We start from the raw sequence: 20,527 nt of genomic DNA on the forward strand, positions 1-20,527 counted from the left end.
CCAACTTTTGGGTAATCTACGGTTACATCCAGATTTCCATCTACAGAGATACCACTCCTGACTTATCATCGTCACCCACGTCCAATATCAGCCCCAAATGATTCATGTCCTGCACCAGGCCCTACATCTAATATGAATGTCCCTCCAAGTCAAAGGATTGCATTTCAAAAAGGTATTATGGTCCACTCGTAATATAACCCTCATCAAACCTTTTAAATTCATGACTCCATTATGTTTTTGTATCATCTTTGTGCTTTTTTTTCATCCCTAAGTTTAAAGGTGAAGCACTTTTTCATCCAAGATAGCGACAAGCATGATTGAAGAGATGTTTGCTTTACAAGCGAGTGGTACTTAGGCTCTTGTTCCTTTTTGCTTAAAGTAAATCTATTGTTGGTTTGTCATTAGGTCTATGCAGTCAAAGTTGGTCTAGACAGTGTTTTGGATGGCGAAAGGTGACATTGACAAAAGGCAACAAGGACCTACCTCGCCTCGTGGCGCTCACTTTTTTGAGTTGAGGCGCCAATTAATACCAAAAATTTAAAATTTTAATTGCACATACAAATATCCAAAATTTTAATAGCAATAACATGTATTACAGAGTTCAGCTTCAGTAGCTCCAACATAAAAAGAAAAAACAGAACACTCACTAGTCACTACCACCGAAAACAGAGCACTAATCCACTCCTTCCAACTGAAAAACATAGTAGAGAGAAGAGAAGAAGAAAAGAAAAAAATGAAGAGGAACTACGTACATGAGCTGAACAACAGCCACGAAGAAGAAAAACGAAGGTCTCATCCTCACTCTCAAAGGGGTCGCAACTAGCGAGCATGAGGAGAAGAGGAGCGTAGGTCTCGCAATAGAGACAAGAGTAGCATTTCGCGGAAGGTTTGCAAAAATACCCAAAAGAAACCCTAATGTTGGCTTTTAATTATTAAATCAGACCTTTTAAAAAAATTAAAAAGGTGACGCCTATCGCCTCGTCATGTCGCCTATCGCCTTTCAGTCGCCACATCTCGCCATTCTGAAATCGCCTTGCCCCGCCGGTAATACACAATGCTGCCTCTTCTCGCCTCGTCTTTTGCCCTTGGCGAGAAGGCTCGCCTTACAAAACACTGGGTCTAGATGGCAAAGTTGATCAGCTTAAAGCTTGCCTTATTGCAAAGGGTTATATACAGATATTTGGACTTGATTATAGTGATTCTCTCTCTCTCTCTCTCTCTCTCTCTCTTGTTACTAAAATAACATTTATTCGTCTTTCTATGTCATGGTTGTTCGTCAATGGCCTCTTTATCAGTTGAACATTAAGAATGTTCTTCTCCATGATGACTTTGAGGATGAAGCTTTTATGGAAACAACATAGTTTTTTTTTGTCTAAGGGGAAGTCTAGTAGCCTTGTATGTTAGCTGTGTCAACCACTCTATGGCCTGAAACAATATCCTTGAGCATAGTTTAGGTAAGTCAACACAGTAATTTCATGCCTCGTAGTGAAGTTGATCACTTTATGTTTTGTTGGCATTCTGCTCCAAATTTGTGAATTTTTTTTTAGAAAGTTGACATTTTATAAACAAAACAGACCAATAGTGTAATTTAGTAGTAATTACATCAGAAGTTAACAGTAAGCAAAAACCAAAGATATATATCATCTCTACCCCTCCTAAGCTATCCAAAAAGTGAGTAATATCCTCCACCTTTTGGGGGAGGACATAGTTATATAAAAAAAAAGAAGTTATAAGGCAATTCAATTTCGAACTCGAGAAAGGGATGCACTTGTTTTTGGAACATCTCTGGTTCTTTTCTAGTCCACTAGATGCAAGCGAGGGAGGTCTTCCATCTCTCTTTGTGGCCTGACATGTTTCCTTCTCTATTCAAGCATGCTAGAGCTTCTGATGTATACCTTGGCATGGACCAACTGATACCCCTCAAATTAAAAAACACTTGTCATAGTTTCTCTGTCACTCTACAATGGATGAAGAGATGGTTTTTTTGTCTCTGTTTCTCTTTCACAAAAAAGCACCTAGAACGTAATTGTCTTCCCCTTCTCATTAGATTGTCCTGGGTCAGGCGAAACAAGCCACCTAGGTGTTTTAGATTTCCATATCATCTTCCAAGACCATGGTAAGGGAATTGCAGCTGGCCTATCAAGGTGCTTATGAGCTGATATTACTATGAATTTCCCATTTTTGGGATTTCGCCATTGTAGACTGTTTTCATTTGTGTTAAGGTTATTGACCCACTCCAATGAATTGTAGAAATCTGTTCATTGCCTATCTCCTAGTCATTTAACATTCCCCTAAAAGAGAGGTTCTATCCTTGGGTGTCCCTAACATCTACTATTGCTGCCTCCTTTTGTTGGTTCAGGTTATAGATCCCATCACAAGGTACAACTGTTTCAAGGGGTTTTAACCAGCGCAGACGTCTGGAAGTTGTATCATCATTCCACAAACCTTGTTCCCCAGAGACAAACCTCCATGGTCACTTCAAGAGGAGACTCATTCTGTACTTTAAGGTCCTTTATGCCCATTCCCCCTTCTCTTTTATTGTTGATCAGAGCATCCCATTTCACCAAGTCATACATTTTTCCCCTTATCCATTTTCTTGACACAAAAAGCTCCTCCCGTTGGAGTCTAGCTCCTTTAAGACACTCCCTAGCAAAGGAAATAATGACATCATTAAGTCAGCATAGCATCAAGTACACTATTTATTTAAGTCAATCTTCCACCCAAAAATAGGTATTGTCTTCTCCAATTTACCAGATTCTTTTCACAAGTTTGGTGGTTTATGTTGACGACATTGTTATCACTAGCAATGATAAGAATGGTAGCACTATATAAAGCAACGTCTCTTTCAGTGTTTTCGGAATAAAAAAAGACTGCAGCACATTAAAGTATTTAATAGGTAATGAAGTTGCTTAGACTAGATCAGATATTGTTACTTCACAACGAAAGCATGCCTTAGACATTCTTGAGTTGATGCCTTGATGGAATGATGAGATGTGGACCCATTGACACACTTATGGATCTGAGTGCTAAACTCCTGCCAAGGAAGGGAGAATTACTCAGTGATCTGCAAAAGATATAGGCCCCTAGTTGGTAAATTTACTTATCTCATAGTGATGAGACCCTTTTTTTAAAAAAAAAAAGGGTAACTTTGTAATCATAGAAAAAATTCATCATCCAAGAAATGATGAATTGGAAACTTACATCCCATAGTGTGATGAGACCTGACATTTCTTTTCTTATGAGTGATGTAAGTTAGTTTATGGAATCTCCATGTGATAGTCATTGGGATGAAGTTGTTAGCATTCTACGATATATAAAGTTAGCTCCAGGAGAAGATTACTCTGTGAGGGTTGTGAGTTGTGACCATGAGCAGATCATTTGATCACAAAAGTTGATTGGGCAGGATTATATATTGATAGACATTCTACATCTAGATAGTGTTTTAGTAGAAGGTAATTTGGTGTTTTGGAAGAATAAGAAACAAAATGTGGTTGCTTGATCTAGAGAAGAAGCAGATTATCGAGCAATGGTTGCAGCAAATTGTGAGCTAGTTTGGATTGAAAAGTTGCTTAGAGAATTAAAATTTGGAGAAATAAGTCTAATGGAGATGGAACTTGTGTTTGATAACCAAACAGTCTTTCATATTGCATCAAATCTGGTATTTCATGAGAGGACTATGCACATACATTGAGATTGATTGTAACTTTACTTTATTAGAGAAAAGATACCCTTAAGAGGTATTGTTCAAATTTGTGAACTCAAGTGATCAACTTGCAGATATTTCTACCTCGATGATCCTCGTATTAGTTACATTTGTAACAAGCTTGATTTATATGACTTATATGCAACAGCTTGAGGGGGAGTTTTAAAATAGGATTTATATATAGGGTTATAAGTCTATAAATAGGGTTCATAGTTTGTAATAATATAGTTGAAGCATCTTCATAAAACTTCCTGAATCTCTGTTTCTCCACTTAACAACTAGCCCACGTGATAAGAATTGTCCAAGATCATATAATGAGACTATAACTCGTATACTTATCCCACGTGGGAGTCTAACAAGGTTAAACGAATGAAGATGTCTTCAAGAAGATGAGTATTATAGCATTTAAGTGGACAATGGTAGAGGGGCGGGCCCACTATCCACCGAGTTTAGAAGGTTGTGATTGGTCCATAGGACGGTCACATGCGGATTTCTTGGTAAAAACAAGAGTATTATAGAACTAAAAGAAGTTGTATTGAATTGAGATGAAGATGGACAGGTAGACTTTATAGAGATCAAACATTCTTTCTAGAAAGCAAAAACCCAAGAATCACCACCGAAAGACCCCACACCTTCAACAAAATTACTTGATTGCCAAAAGAATGCCTTGAAGTTGATCAACATTGGGTATGAAAATACTAACTCAGAGGCTAGAATATAACAAATGTGAATACATGCTCACACCATACAACACGTGTTAGAACATGTTGATTAACCAGGCAAGAGACGTCATCTGCTCGCAAAGGAAAAGGAGTTGCCTCAGCATAACTCTAGGATAACATCAAATAATCAAGGCAAATGAGCTAATTAATGACAAAATGAAATGGACTTGGCAAGGTTATATGGAGTAAGGATTAAAATAAGAACAGCCTCTGGCTACCAGAAAACTAGCAAGGGATCACTCACTGGACATCAAAGGCAGTGGTGTCAGTACTGTTCTAAATGGCTGAAACTTATTTGTCTTAAATAAATATCAGAATTATAGGATGGAACTTATATTCATGTTTTCAAAATCATCAATAAAACCTTATTGAAAGAAAAGGAAAAGTTCATTATCTCTTTAGAAACTTAGGAATCAGTCAATTAACCAATCATATAATGCTGATGGAAGAAACATTAAATAATCCATGGTGCTTGAATATAATGTTGTTTGGCGTCCTAAACAGAACATCACATCATTGCTTAAATTAAACCGGTTAATGAACAAAGTTTTGAAACTTGTGAATAGTTGAGAAGCAGTGAGAGGCTGAAGATTATAAGGCACAAGAGGCAGATTTGATTGTTCAGACTATTTACCAGAATGAACAGTCACACATAAAAATAGACCATGATAGACAATATATTATAGGTGAACAGCACAAACAGATATCAAACTGAATGAACTTTAATCCTGGCAGAAATGTCAGCTGATGGATAAGATATGTGTGCTTCATATACTCAGGAGCATTTTACACATAGTAGAAAAGAATACATACTGTGAACAAGATGGAAAGCGACTGGACAGCTTTAACAAAGCAATCAGACACATTGCCTGAGATGTGAGATCACATGAATGGATTTTGATGGATGTCTCCAACACATCCACAGCATCCGACTCTGTCACCTGCTCCAAGAAACTACATCATATAGGCCCCAGAAGGTGAAAACTAAAAAAGCCGAAATGAAAAACATGCACCGAACTTCAAATAGGCAAGAAGCTAAATTAGTTTCAAAATTACATCTTTATTTTACTTAAGTATATTACTAGATGGCAGATGCACATTATAACAATAATGTTTCACAGTATATCATCCTATTCTAGTCTTGAAATGCATGAGTAGCAGCATATTCAGTAAAACATTTCGTTCTTTCACAGGTTCAATCTCCCCTTTTTCTCCTTCTTTAGTATTTTGGAGGAATAAGGAATTTCTTGGAGACCTGTATTTTATCAAGGACTTAAAAATCACATCGGACAAGTTTACATACATTACCACATTCAACCAGAGTATAAATTCATTATTAATAAACTTCCAATTAATGTAAGAGAAAGTTCGACAGTTATAGTTATTGTCAACACAAACATTGTGATTTACGTAGAGGATGACAATAATGAATGAGAAACTTAATCCAGAGAATGTTGGATCACAAATAAAACAAAAGCTGGTCAAGAATATGATGCAGGACTTATTTGGAAAAGATATATTCATAGATCGTATTTGCTAACAACTGTCCACAAGCCTGAACTCACAGTTGCGGGTTCTTCTATGTCAAGCCTTCCAAAATTATTGACTAGCATTTCACCATACTCTCCAATGCACCAAACTGCTACTCGAAAGAGGGTTTCCTAACAAAAACAATCAAACAGAATACAGTAAACAATATGTTTAGTGTATATATATATATACACTAAACAATATGGACATATTCAAGACCAGAAAATTGTTCATGGGCTACAGGAACCAAGATTCCGATATAAGATAAAGGAACAGTGTGATGTACCTGATCCCTTGCTTTTTGCACAGCTCTGTACAAAGAGCGTACAGCATATCCATGGAGGTCGGAAGCATTTGTAATCACCACAATCAGAGCATGCCACACCTCATCCTTGACATAGTTTCCAGCCTACATCACCCCATCATATTAGTACTATTTACACCACAAAAGTAGGGAAGGAAGAACAAGTAATCAACCAAAACAGGCCAGCAAGGGATTTCAAATATGTAGTCTCAAATCTACAGCCAGCAGCATAAGCACATTCATCAGTAACTAAGCCTCATTTGTTTGCACTTAATGGAAGTCTGAATCTAAAAGGTTCAAACTTTAGGCCATAAAAGCATTTGTTTTCGTTAAGATTTAAGCACTTAACTTGTTTGAGTAGGTCTTAACCATTAAGATCTTGAACAAACTTTTATTATCATTAAGAAGTATTCTTGTGTGGTATAGTATTGACCAGCACTATCCGCCACCACCACTAACCACCTCTGCCATCAGTACCACCACTAGCAACCAGTGGCGGATCCAGGATTCTAAGGTCGTGGGTGCTGACCTTTCCTTAATGTTAAACTAGTATAATACCCACGCGACGCACAAATGTTATCTCCCTTTAATTTAATATCATAATCATTCCCGATTATTCTTTTCAGGTATCATGAATATAAAAATAATTGATTCAAAATATATGTTAAGAGCAAAATTAATTTAACACAACAATAATCTTTAAAAAAATTTGACAAAAAGCAACATTAAAAAAAGTTAAAAACTAGTTAACAAAGTGAACGATGAAAGCAAAAGACTAAAGAAAGAAGCAATATAAAGAAAAGAAAACAGGAGCTTATAAAAATGTTGTAGCTGGGAATCGAACCGTGAAAGTAAAAGCAAACGTATCCATTTATTTCTGAATTTCAACCAAAGCACTCACGCATACTTATAGCTTATGGGTGCTCTTGAGTTTTTATACAAAAATTTTGAGAAATTTCTATATAACAATTTATAATTTATGTTGGGGTCGATGGGTGCTCGAGCACCCGAAACGTGATATGTGGGGCCGCCCCTGCTAGCAACCAACACCATTGTCAACCACTACTATCGACAGCTACCGCACCTACCACCTCCATCATTATAAATATATCCATTGCCACCATCATCTTCGTCATTGTTGCCACCTCGACTACCATTATTGCAACCAATCTCTACTACCAACCAAGTACGCCATCATCACAACTAGCACCACCTCCAACTATCACCAACATATCATAAACAACCACACATTCTTCAACTATCACCACCACTGTCGTCACCGATGCCGCAACCTCCACCATCATTGCGGTCAATCCGTACTGCAAACAACCTCTATCATCACAGCTAGCATCGCTGCCAACTACCACCAACACATCGTCAAAGACCACACATTTTTTAGCCACCACCATCAACATTGTCAACTACTAACATCAACTTCACCATCACAACCACTACCTATCGCCACCATCATGATAATTACTACAACACCAACTACCTTCTCCATCACAACTATCACCACCATCATTTTTAGCCACTGACACCAGCCATTACCACCACCACCACCATCATAAAAACCATCTCTACCATCACTTGTGAACTTATTGTTTCATTTTTTTAATCAAACAATGGTTTTATTTTATTTTATTAAATTAATTTTTTCTGAAATTTAATAATTTGTACATTTAGATATTGAAAAACAAATAGTCCTAATCATTCAATACACATATGCATAGATAACATCTTAACCATTTAGATGTGTATTCAGATACAACAAATGAAGCCTAAGTGTCTTTACAAGTCTAAGAGTATGAAGTTGGTTCTACAACAGTTGATCAAAGTATAATAACTAGCATTAAAAAGATAATATCTTCAATTCAGAAACCTAAATGCGACAAAACCTTTGGCAAGCTGGATGTATTTCAAAGAACCTGAATAACATATCAAGATACAAATATGGGTAGAGGCGCCTGCGAGAATCATCTCCGGCGGGGGCAGAGTAGTGCTTTTGAAGGACCAGCGGTCTATTGAAAGGACCGACCCTAAGGTGAATGAAAAACTTTTAGGTTTTACAAAAGTGCCAGGTCACGTGGGGTCATCCTATGACCCTGCAATTTCAAAATTGCCAGCTAATTCCTCACGTGCAGGTTATAAGTCTCTTTTTAAGAGGAATAGGCTGGTACACAAGGGGGAAAAGTTGGGCCCAGATCTGTTGGTCCAAAGTATATGGAACAAACAAAAGAAAGTGGCCCATCTTCTTTAATTGATCCGTTTACGGTAGAACTTGAAGCAAACAATATCTCCTCCACTGCAGTTTTTCAAAATTGCCCAGAAGAACTAGAAATAGGGCAGATGCCAAGGAAAAATATCAAAGAGAAGATTCATGAGGAGAGAGAAGGGAGAGAGAGGATAAATATGACCCAAGGAAGTCCTAGAAACTCTACAGCCCTGGATAATTTTTGCACGCAACATTGTACCCCACAAAGGCTCGAGAAAAATAATTCCAGTCTGATTTCTATAGAAGAAGCATCTCCCTTAAATCAGAAGAATCTGGAGGAAGAACATGATCCAGAGTTTGACAATGCCAATCTAGATTCATCAAAATATACTCAAGTTCGCCAAAGATTTTGGTGTTGACATTAAGGGATGCAAAGTGGAGCAACAATGCTATTTATGAAGATAGACAGTATGAGGCAGATCAACAATGATAAGGGGAAGGAAATTGCTAAAGTGACTTCAGCAGTCAAAGGAGCAAAAGAACTAAAGAGCTTGGAATGTGGCAACATCTTCAGAAGAAAGGGAACAAGAAGTAAGGGGGGATACACTATCTCAGGTGATCAATGATAGTCAACATCATATCATGGAATGTGAGGGGTTTGAACCAGGCGAACAAAAGGTGTATAATCAAGAACTTAATTCATAGTTGGAAAGCTGACATTTGTTGCTTTCAAGAGACGAAAATTGAGGGAGAGATTGGGAGCTTCGTGAAAGATTTATGGGCCAACAGATGGGTTAAATATTGCCAACTGGAAGCCAGTGGAACCAGAGGTGCTATTTTAATTATGTGGGATGGGAGAGTGTGGTCAGGGAAATTAGCAGCCTAGGAGCTTACTCCATTACATGTAAGCTCACTGGGATAAACAAAGACTTAATTTGGTTTCTCACAGGCATTTATGCTCCAAATAGTAGGGTAGAAAGAGAGGAAGTCTGGTGGGAAGTTGGTTGTGCTAGAGGTTATTTGATGGACCGTGTGTGGTTTGCGAAGATTTTAACACAACAAGATTCCCATCAGCAAGATTCCCATCTAAAAAAAAGAATTGCTCCAGAATATCGAGAGCAATGACAGATGTATTGGACTTTATTGAGGACATGGGATTGTAGGATCCCCACCTAGTAGGGGCAAGTATACTTGGAGGAAAGGGGACAGGCATGACACAGCATCCAGATTAGATAGATTTCTCTTGTCTAATGAATGGGATGAAGTATTCAGAAACATCAAACAAACATTATTACACAATGTTACCTCTGACCATAATCCCATAATGCTTCAAAGTGGGAATTGGAAACCTATGAGGTCCTATTTCAAATTTGAAAATTGGTGGCTACAGAGGGTTTCCTGGATAGAGTGAAGGAATGGTGGAGCTCTATAGTATGTGAAGGGAGGCCAGACTTTATCCTAGCGTTCAAACTGAAAGCTCTTACGGATAAATTGAGGGAATGGAGTAAAACATCCCAAGGAAGCTTAGCCTCTCAGAAACAGTGTTCTCAATCAAATTGCAGAATTAGAAGACGTGCAAGATCAAAGAGCTCTTCATGAAGATGAGATTAGACTAAAGGTTGATCTTCTTATAGAGTTCGAAAATTTAGCAAAATTTGAGGAGATACTTGGCGACAAAGACCTAGGGTTACTTGGTTGAAGCATGAGATAAGAACACAAAGTTCTTTCACAAAACTGCTAACTCTCACCGGAGATACAATAACATTGACGAATTAAATATGGATGGTGAAGCAATCAAAAATCCAGAGTGAATAAAAAAAGAAATCATAGAATTCTACCAAAAGCTATATTCTGAAACTGAAACATGGAGACCCTCTGGTGGCTGCAGGGAAGGGCACAAAATTTCTGAAGAAGACAATAGGATGCTACAGGGGGAAGGATGGCTGCAGGGAAGGGCATAAAATTTCTGAAGAAGACAATAAGATGCTACAGGGGGAATTTGAGAACCAAGAGATATGGGAGTGTGTATAGCTTTGTGCTGGAGACAAAGCTCTGGGTCCTAATGGTTACACCATCGCCTTCTATACCCACTGCTGGGAGGTTGTTGGGGAGGAAATCACTGTTGTAGTAAAAAATTTCCAGGAGAGATGTTTCTTTGAGAAAAGCTTCAACTCCACCTATGTGGTGTTAATTCCCAAAAAGATGGGTGCAAAGAAACTCACAGATTTTAGACCTATTAGCTTAATTGGTAGTGTGTATAAAATAATCTCCAAGGTGTTAACTGAGAGGCTTAAAAAGGGCACTAGCTAGTGGACACACAACAACTTGCTTTCATTAAAGGAAGAGAGATCATGGATGCTATTTTGATGGCTAATGAATATGAAGATTCTAGGATTAGAAGCAAGGTGCCAGGCATTTTATGCAAGCTGGACATTCAGAAAGCATATGACCATCTCAACTGAAATTTTTTGCTGGAGACCTTATCCAAAAGAGGTTTTGGTGGTAGATAGATGAGATGAGTTTTTTATCAGTACTGTGAAATATTCTGTTCTCATCAATGGCTCTCCTACAGGTTTCTTCTCTTCACAAAGAGGATTAAGACAGGGAGATCCCCTGTCTCCTTTGTTATTCATTATAGCTACGGAGGGACTCAATGATATGTCGAAGATTGCTCAACAGAAACTATGGTTGAGGAGCTTCAGAGTATCAAATAGGGTGGGTTGTGACATGGAGATCACACACTTACAATGTGCTGATGATACTCTGGTTTTCTGTGATGCCAATAGAAATCAACTGATGGTTCTCAGAGTTATATTTGTGCTAATTGAAGCCATATCAGGACTACATATCAATTGGGAAAGATGCTTCCTATACCCAGTGAATAAGGTCACCAATCTAATCTCTCTTGCTGGTACACTTGGGGGAAGGGCTGGTGAATACCAACCGTATATTTGGGCATGCCACTAGGAGCAGAAAGCAAGTCCTCAGGAATCTGGAATGAGGTGGTCGAGAAGTGTGAAAGAAGATTGGTCAACTGGAAGAGTCAATATCTCTCCCTTGGTGGGAGACTCACTCTCATCAATAGTGTTCTCGACTCCATGCCTACCTACATGATGTCTATCTTTCCTATCCCAGATGGGGTCATTGACAGACTTGTATGCAATAAGGAGGAATTTCCAACGGGAAGGAAATAGTGACACTAAAAAATTCCACTTGGTTAGTACTTATGAACTAGCATCTAGAGGGCAATCAGAAACCTTTGGCCAAAATTAAGAGAAAATTGCAGCATTAGAGTAGGAAATGGCATGAAGGTCTTCTTCTGGGAGGACAACTGGTTAGAACAAGGCTCCCTAAGAACCCTCTTCCCAGATATCTACATTCTGAACCAACAAAAAAAAGACATTGTGGCAAAAGTTTGGTCAAATCTGGGATGGAATTGAGTTTTAGAAGACCTTTAAATGATTGGGAGATCCAAAGGCTAGTAGATTTCTTTGGAATCCTTGAACAATTCGAAGGAACCACCACCTCCCAAGATAGATTGTTTTGGAATCATAACTGCAACGGAAATTTCAGAGTGAAGGAAGCTTACAAAAAGTTCAACTCTTTCACCCATCAGGTTACTGGCTGGCCATGGAAACTTATCTGGAAAGTTGAAATACCTCCTAAAGTGTCCTGCTTCACTTGGCTACTAGCGAAGCAGGATGTCTTGACTCAGGAGAACCTCATGAAAAGGGGTATCCAACTAAGTCCTAGGTGTTTCCTGTGTGGAGAAGGGGCTGAAACAGTCAACCAGCTCTTCCTTCACTGTAGGATCACTAATATATTGTGGAGCATTTTCATCAAATCAAAGGACCCACTTTGGGTGATGCCAAGAAATATTGTCCAAGCCCTGAAGATATGGAGTAGCTTTGCCTACATTTCTGGTCATAAAGAAAGATGGAAGATCATCCCCACCTGTATCTTGTGGTCTATGTGGAAAGAGAGGAACCTCAGATGCTTCCAGAACAAAAGTAACAGCATCCAGAAGATGAAGATGAATTGCTTGGTTTTATTTCACTTTTGGTGTAAACAGGAGTATATGAAAGATCTAGAATCCGTAATGAATGCTTTAGGCACCTTGTAATTTTTGTTTATTTAGGATTGACGATCTTCCTGATACTCATTTGTAATAAATAAACCTGTAACAAGTTGTGGCAGGTTTGATTTTTTGGAATATGATACAAGACTGTTACCTTCTCAAAAAGAAACAGATCGAGGATATCCCTAGCTGTTTTTTTGGACTATATTGATAAAAGAAACTTGATTTAAACGATAATTATGATATATAAATTTATTGAATAAACGAAAAAGAGATTTAAATTTATGAATCTACCAATTTATGCATACCTCAGAGAGGACCTTGAGCATCTGATCAATGTACCAAATTTTTTCATGGGAGAACCTAGTTCACCATAAGCAGTTGTAAGCACAAGATGCATTGAAAGAGAATGAACCCACATGTTCAGGAAAATTATGTAATCATATTACAACACAATAATCCCCTTGGAGACAGCCAGAAAAATCAACAGAAGTAAAAAAAGGAAATAGCAAACTAACAACCAAAGATATATTTCCTGAATATTCAAAAGCAGGAGTACTCTATGAATTTTTACAAACATAAGAGATGATAAGTTTGACATTTATTCAGTATTGACTTACTTTTCTACAATGGAACAGATTTTGGCAGTCAGGTGTCCCTTAAACTCTGGATCACTTACTTCGAGATGTTCAGTCAACTCCTTGGTCAATGGCTTCACATTGGTTTCGTTTACTAATAGATACACTAGGTCAAGGGCTCTTTTACGAATTGATGGATCGGAGTCCTGAAAATTAATAGCACATAAGTCGTAACAGAAATGATAAATGTTAAAACTTTGGGAAAAGATGTCAGACATTTGCATTTCAACTCAAGAAGCCCTATAATAACGGAGGTACCAGCACAAAAAGATGCCATTAATAATGTATATACGTACGTGTTACACATTCCTCAGCAGCATCTACATAACTTTTACGACGGACCTTATAAAGCTAGAGTACTGCACATCTAGAGCACAAATCATGAAAAGCTCTGGCTAGCACAATTTTAAACATACGCTAGGGATGTATTATGTAGGAGGTACTCCATTTGAGAGTAAAAGTACACAGATTGTAGAACAGGAAAACCGTGAAGCCGTAAATTGTTATGGTTTATGAGAAGAAACAATAAAATATAAAGGCAGTATTACCTTCACACATTCTAAAATTGTTGCCCGATGTCTTTGTACTGCTTTACTATCTACAGCTATAGCTCTCATCAGCATGTTCAAGGCGACATATCTGAAATAATTGAACCTCAATAAAATGAAAAGCATATTGCAGAAGAGTAGAAGTAATTATGCAGCCAAAATAATGGCACTCAATCCACAGAAGGAAACCCCCTTTTCCGCCCCTTCCCCTAAAAGAGAGAAACAAACAAAGAAAATTTAGATTTCGTTTCAGGATTGTTTTACACAACCAGGAGCATCTGAAGGTGGCAATAAAAATAGGCCAACTGACAGCACGAAAATTTTGTACTGAACCTCCATACAGGTTGCGGGCACATGCACATCATACCAAAACCAGGGATGTATTGAGACAAACAGTACATAGGTTTTACTAAAAACCATATTTACAAATTTTACTTCAAAATCCTGCAAACTCCTAGCTAAATTGAATCTAGAACATCAAATATAGTGATAGTGTCATTTGAATATATTTGATTCACCAAAAACATAGTAAGAAAAAGGCAGTTTAGCTTAATCTGTTGCAAACTATTGTCTGTGCTGTCAAAACATCTACCATTCCTCTCCTTCCAAATTATCCATCAGATACAAGCAGGGACAATCTTCATCCATATCTGTTTTTTGCTTTCACACCAGCTTCCTCCCATTTCTAGATTGCTTCGGTAATCTTTCCAGGCATAGTCCATGAGATGCCTTTGGAATTTAAGAAAATCCTCCATAGCTGTCCAGTGACTTTGCAATGAGAAAATAGATGATCAACTGTCTTAGCCTTTTCCCCACAAAGAAAACACCTAGGACAAAGTGGCATTCCTCTCCTCATTAGATTGTCTTGGGTAAGAGCTGCTTCCTTGGCTAGCAACCAAATAAAGCAGGCCACTTTGTGGAATTTTGTTTTCCAGCTTCCTTTCCATGGCCAGTTGCTTATGCATTGAGGTGTTTGATTCATCCACCAGTAAGCCTTACTAACTTTGAATGGCCATTCTTATTACCTTTCCACCATAAGGTATCTTAACCTACTTCCGGTCCATGAATTGTTTGATAATATTTAAGAAATATGCCACTCTTTGGATCTCGGATCTCCCAGTCATTAGATGCCTTCTAAAGTTGAATCTCCATCCACGGGGTGTCCAAAATCCTACAATAGTCTTCTATTGATGAGATACTAATGCATGAATATCCAACAAATTTTCCAATATTCCTGCCTCATGCCATTCATCTTTGCAAAAATCTCCATAATGTTCTGATAGACCTCCATAAACCAACTCCATATGGTGTTGTTATTTCCTTCATCATCCAGTGGTCTTCCTCTTCATGCTTAGCATTAATCACATTCCTCTGTAGAGTGTAATTCATATTGCTATATTTCCACAACCACTTCATTCTAAGGGCCTTGCTTTGGAATTTCAAGTTCTTGATTCCCAATTCCCCTTGTCCTTTGCTAGTTATCACTGCTTCCCATTTAACCAGATTATAACCCTTCTTTTCATTGTTTCCTTGCCAGAGAAACTTTCTCCTCACCTTGTTCAATCTATTAATAACCCCATCTGGAATGGGAAAAATAGACATCATGTAGGTTGGGAGTGAATCAAGGACTGAATTGATGAGAGTTAGTCGGCCTCCCCTAGAGAGATACTGAGTCTTCTATCTTGCCAATTTCTATTCACACCTTTCAATTACACTGTTCCATATTTCAGTTATTGTAGTTTTTTCTCCCAATGGCATCCCTATATAGATGGTGGTAGAATCCCTAATTCCCCACCTAGGATTGCATGCAAAATCTCCATGTTTTGCACCTCATTAATAGGACATAGGAAACTTTTCCTCCAATTAATGTCCAAAAACTCCTTCAAGAAGTACCAAAATCATCCACAAGGTCCGTGTTGATCCTCTTCAGCATCACATAGTATCATAGTATCATCATCATATTGCAAGTGACTTATCTTCAGGTTCCTTTCTCCAATTTTGGCCACATCAAATCATCTGAGCCACCCATTCATGTTTGTTGTTATGATCAAGCTATTAAGACCCTCCATAGCTATTAAGAAGAGAAAGGGTAACAAAGGATCTCCTTGTCTTAAACCCCTTTGTGCACTGAAAATCTTACCGTTGAGATACAGCATTTGACCCATTGTATCCACTTTTGACCAAAACCCATTCTTCTCATAGAATCCAATAAGTACTCCCACTTAACATAGTCATATGCTTTCTCCATGTCTAGCTCACCCGAGATTCTAGGATTTTTTTTGCTTTAGTCTGGAGTCAACAACTTCATTCGCTAATAGCACTACATCCATGATTTGTCTACCTTTGATGAAGGCCATTTGTTGTGGATCAATCAATTTGATCACATCCTAGTCTCTGCAAAGGCTATCTTCTGGTTATCCCCTTAAATTGTTGAAGCTTTCATCCCATTCTTCTGAAAAAAAGATTCTGTCAATCCTAGAGGCTATCTTCTGGTTATCCCCTTTGAACCAAGTAAAATGGTTGTCTTCAAGTTGTATATCTATCAGCTTCAACTCGTCAATGACAACAGAGATTTCTCTCATACCCCTTGATCTTCTTAGACAATATCTCTTTTCAGTGATGAATCTGGCCACATTAAAATCCCCACATACTACCCAAGGACCTTCCATCAGACCCCTTACTGCCTCCCTATCTCCTCCAACACTAATTGTCTTTCTATGTAGCAGTTAGGAGCATATACCCCAGTGATATGACAAGAGAAGCCTTGCAATTGAGCCTCAATTTGCAGTTTAATGAGTAAGCACCTATTTATAAGAAGATTTCTCCCTTCCATGTCGTGCTATCGCATAGCAATAGCATACCCCCTCTAGTGCCACTAGCTTCTGAGCAAGCAAATCTAACCAGCCTTCCTCCCCAAATTTGTTTCACCTCCTCAGACAAATTCCACTCTAGTTTATTTCTTGCAGACAAATAATATCTACATTCTATTCTATCACTAAACTCTTAACCGAGCTCTTTTTATCCTATTCCCATTATTTAATTATTTATTTATTAGAGAAAAAAATTGACATCAAAAGACACAAGACAGTTCAGCTCTTGGGAGCCTCTAAATCTTGTGTTCTTGCAGATATTCACATTCTCCATTCTTCTGCATGTCGAGAACTATCCACCTGTAGAAGTAGTTCCATAGCTTCTTCTTCATGTCCTTGGAAATCTGCTCCAAGCTTTTTGCCCGCTTTTATTATATTCTGCTTCACCCACAATGATGTTTTCCTTTCCTTGCATATGATCGATTGTTGTTGTTGGACTTGCAGTGGTTCTGCATCCTCAATATCCCATTCCCATACTATTATGAGTTTCTCTCTCCAACCTCAATTAATCTATTTGTGATATTGTAGGTCTCTTTCTCCCCCAAACTCCTTGTCAGTTGTTTCTATTAATTACTGCTCAACTTCTACTGTTACTTCTCCTAACACGCCTTCTCTCAGCACATTCATTGTCTCCCTCTCCTCAATTATCGATCTATTTCTAATCGTCATGGCTGCTGGCTCTGTTCCTGGGAGATATTGAACTTCTTCTTTCATCATCTTATTATATAATGTATGTTTTACCTCAACTTTGATTTTTTTTTTTAATTTCTTCTTTAGGTATGATGACTATATGTCCCAACTCCCAACTATGTTTTTTTTTGGGTCCGAAATTTGTGAAAAACTTGGCTCAAACTCCATTTTAGCCAAATAAAAATGTTTTAGCTAAAATAATGGAGAACAGACTATGTATTTCCTGTTATCTTTTCTTCAGATGCACTAGTTATTTATTTCAACCATGTACTTTTGTTTTCGGGTGAAATTAATTTTAAAAAAAAACTTGACTAGAGCTCTAGTATTTTTTGCCTAATAAAAAAGTTGTAGCAAAACTAATGACATAGCAATTGTCTACTTTTTTATTTCTTAATTAGATGCAATTTCTATATATTTCAACTGTGAATTTTTCTTTTTTGGCAAAATCATCCTTGTCTAGAGCTTCATTATTTTTAGCCAAAATAATAAACTTCAACTGTGTATTTCTTTTATATCTTTTTTTAGATGCAATGACTTTTTCGTAGGCCAAATTTGTAAAAGTAATTAACTGAAACTTCATCACTTTAGCAAAATAAAAAAATTTAGCCATAAGGAAGTTCTAGGCAAATTCTCTCACAAATTTGACTGGAAAAAGATGACCTAAAAAATTATTGAATTTCAAAAGGTAAAAGAACTTTTTATTTAAATGAAATAAGACATGGAAAGTAAAATCCACATGGCAAGCCAAGCACGTGCATGCCACTTCCCTGGGATGAGATCATCCGGGAGGGGGGTAATACAATCAAATAGCTAAGTTCAGGCATAATTATCACCACAAATAGTTTAGGGCTGCAACTAATAATCCATGCAAAATTTTAGGGGAGCTTTTAGATATTCTGCCAATTTGTAATTATAGGTTTGGTCCAAATTATTGTTCTAGTTACACTCCTGATGTAACACAATAGAATCATAACTCAAGACCTTGCACATTCAGATGTGCGGCAGGCAAAGAAATAATACATACCACTCATTTCCCAACATATCTAAAAAAACAATTGGAGGATGTTCAGGAAGAAGTCACATATTGAAGGTGCACAAACTTTGAAAACGATTAATTCGGTTTCAACCAAAGAATATTCTAAGGTGCAATTCTAAGACACAGAAAAAGAGTCCCAAACAAATTGGTAGATTACCCAAACAAATTTTCGGAATAGAATTTAACTAGATGAATGAAGATGACCTGATGTTATTGTCACGGTTGGACAAAAATCTTCCCAAAATATTAATAGCAAGCACACGTAAACCACCATTATCTTCAATGTTCATGATGGTTTCAACACATTCATAGAGAATAGCGTTGCCTGCATTTTTGTTTGACTCTGTCTTTGTTGCTACCTAAAAAGTAATTTAAAATTGTTAGACAATGAATAAGAAAATGAAACTTTGACTTTACACAATAACTTCCCTGATGAATAGCAAATTCCAATTCTTCTTATTCATACAGATAATAGTAGTTCCAGTGATGGTAACATAGTTCAACTTGCCACAAATTAGTTGTAAAAATGAGCCAGGAGAAAAAGCAAAAAGACAATAGCCTCAGATTGTTGTATTTGCTATGATGTTTGTGTTAATCAGAGTCTCTGAACTGTGAAAAAACTTATTCTGCGATGCATATGCTCAACACAACCATTTACTAGCTTCATTCAGTATCCTCATCAAGGATTCACACAATAAATTTTCCAAATAAAGATAGCTAGCCCAGCAGGGTGATTGTGAGTATTAATAAAGATAAACGAAAACAGGGAACAAAATGAAATGAAAAGAGCCGTGATCTAACACCCAATGAGCATAAAGTAACTATATACACTTGTCCTTTAACTTTGACTATAAGCATCATCAAGTACAAATATACCTTGCTTTCTTTATCCTTTTCCATAAGTAATCATTTATCAACAACAATCTGGCTAATCTTGTACACACAGAGAGGAAAAAAACTCATTCTTCTACCTTTACAGACTAATCAAGGGAATAGGCCATTCTAATGCAAGATTCACACATCAACTGCCAAAATGTTGACAAAACAAGCCTATGAGGAAAGCATTCATAAAAATTCAAAACTGTACAACTCCATGACATTCACATATGCTACAATAGATCACTGAGCTATAACTGACCTGAGCAAGAATGTCATTCATGGAATCACTAGCGTCAGCATCACCTTGGCCCAAAACACGTAAGACCTTGAGCAATCTTATATGAAGAAAAGGATCTGAAATGCCGGAAATGTCATATTCAGGTGCATACGGGCTGTTGGCAACATCCTTAAGCACTTTCACTAAACCATCTGTGCATTTCTATAACCACAGATGAACAGAAACAAAACAAAAAAGAAAATGTAAATGCCTAGTTGAACTGAAATGAACCTTCAAATCTTATCTATCTCATGATTCAAATATGCATTTAAGCTCAAAGCTTATGCATAGAATATATCAACAAATGTTTCATACAATGGAAGGCAAGGTGAGGCATATCAATGTGGAGATGGGATCATTGATTACTGCCATTAGTTAAAAACGTTCAACCTCCAGTTTTTTGGTGTAAAGGAGATAAGTAGACAAAATTTATATCACCCCCCGCCCCCATAAATATGAGAGATGTCAAGACACCGAAAGAATAATTCATTTCCCCTTATACCTCATATTTATCCAAAGAGACAAAATTATGCCTCCTCTTTTACTTCATAATGTCCCACCTCTTGTCTTTTCACCCCAATCAATCATTACACAAGTGAATTTAAGAAATTACCTGTGCAAGTTTAGTCATTCTTTTCAGTTGGAACATCAGAAAAGAGAGTGTGTGGTGTAGAAAGGAAGAATCAGAATGAAAGATTGGATAAGATCCTATTAATATTCTTCGACCAATAAAAGTAGAGGCATGTTATCAAATCTAACTTAACAAGTCAAACAAAACTAACTTTCTGGAAAGTAGAAATCTCAGCAAATAATACTACTTCCATAAAAATATTGCAAACTCAAAATTACAACAAGCAAGAAAAATAAATAATAGGTTGACCAAGCATTTCTGCTCCAAAACATTTACATGGAACAAAAGCAGCATGAAAATCTAGCCCATTATGCCTCTTTTAGGCATTTGAAACAGAAGGTTGGGAGGATTTATCAGAGTAAGTCTTCTTATTGTTTCATATGCACTTTTAGCATTTTGAAAGAAT

At 37.3% G+C, this 20,527-nt stretch overlaps 1 protein-coding gene across 2 annotated transcripts in view; it reads right to left on the reverse strand.

Moving 5' to 3' along the window:
* LOC107017881 (AP-1 complex subunit gamma-2-like) overlaps window positions 1-20,527 on the reverse strand; it is a 41,442-nt gene that overhangs the window by 13,929 nt on the left and 6,986 nt on the right. For both annotated transcript variants that reach the window (XM_015218164.2, XM_027916281.1), the window contains exons 5-12: window positions 19,473-19,652; window positions 18,539-18,693; window positions 13,739-13,829; window positions 13,173-13,336; window positions 12,861-12,915; window positions 6,242-6,364; window positions 5,991-6,086; window positions 5,239-5,366 (exon numbers count right to left, since the gene is read on the reverse strand). In XM_015218164.2, the coding sequence (XP_015073650.1) occupies window positions 5,239-5,366; window positions 5,991-6,086; window positions 6,242-6,364; window positions 12,861-12,915; window positions 13,173-13,336; window positions 13,739-13,829; window positions 18,539-18,693; window positions 19,473-19,652 (992 nt within the window). The remainder of the gene's footprint in view (window positions 1-5,238; window positions 5,367-5,990; window positions 6,087-6,241; window positions 6,365-12,860; window positions 12,916-13,172; window positions 13,337-13,738; window positions 13,830-18,538; window positions 18,694-19,472; window positions 19,653-20,527) is intronic.

This window comes from Solanum pennellii, chromosome 4, assembly GCF_001406875.1.
Source record: "Solanum pennellii chromosome 4, SPENNV200".
In the NCBI taxonomy this organism is placed as follows: Eukaryota; Viridiplantae; Streptophyta; class Magnoliopsida; order Solanales; family Solanaceae; genus Solanum; species Solanum pennellii.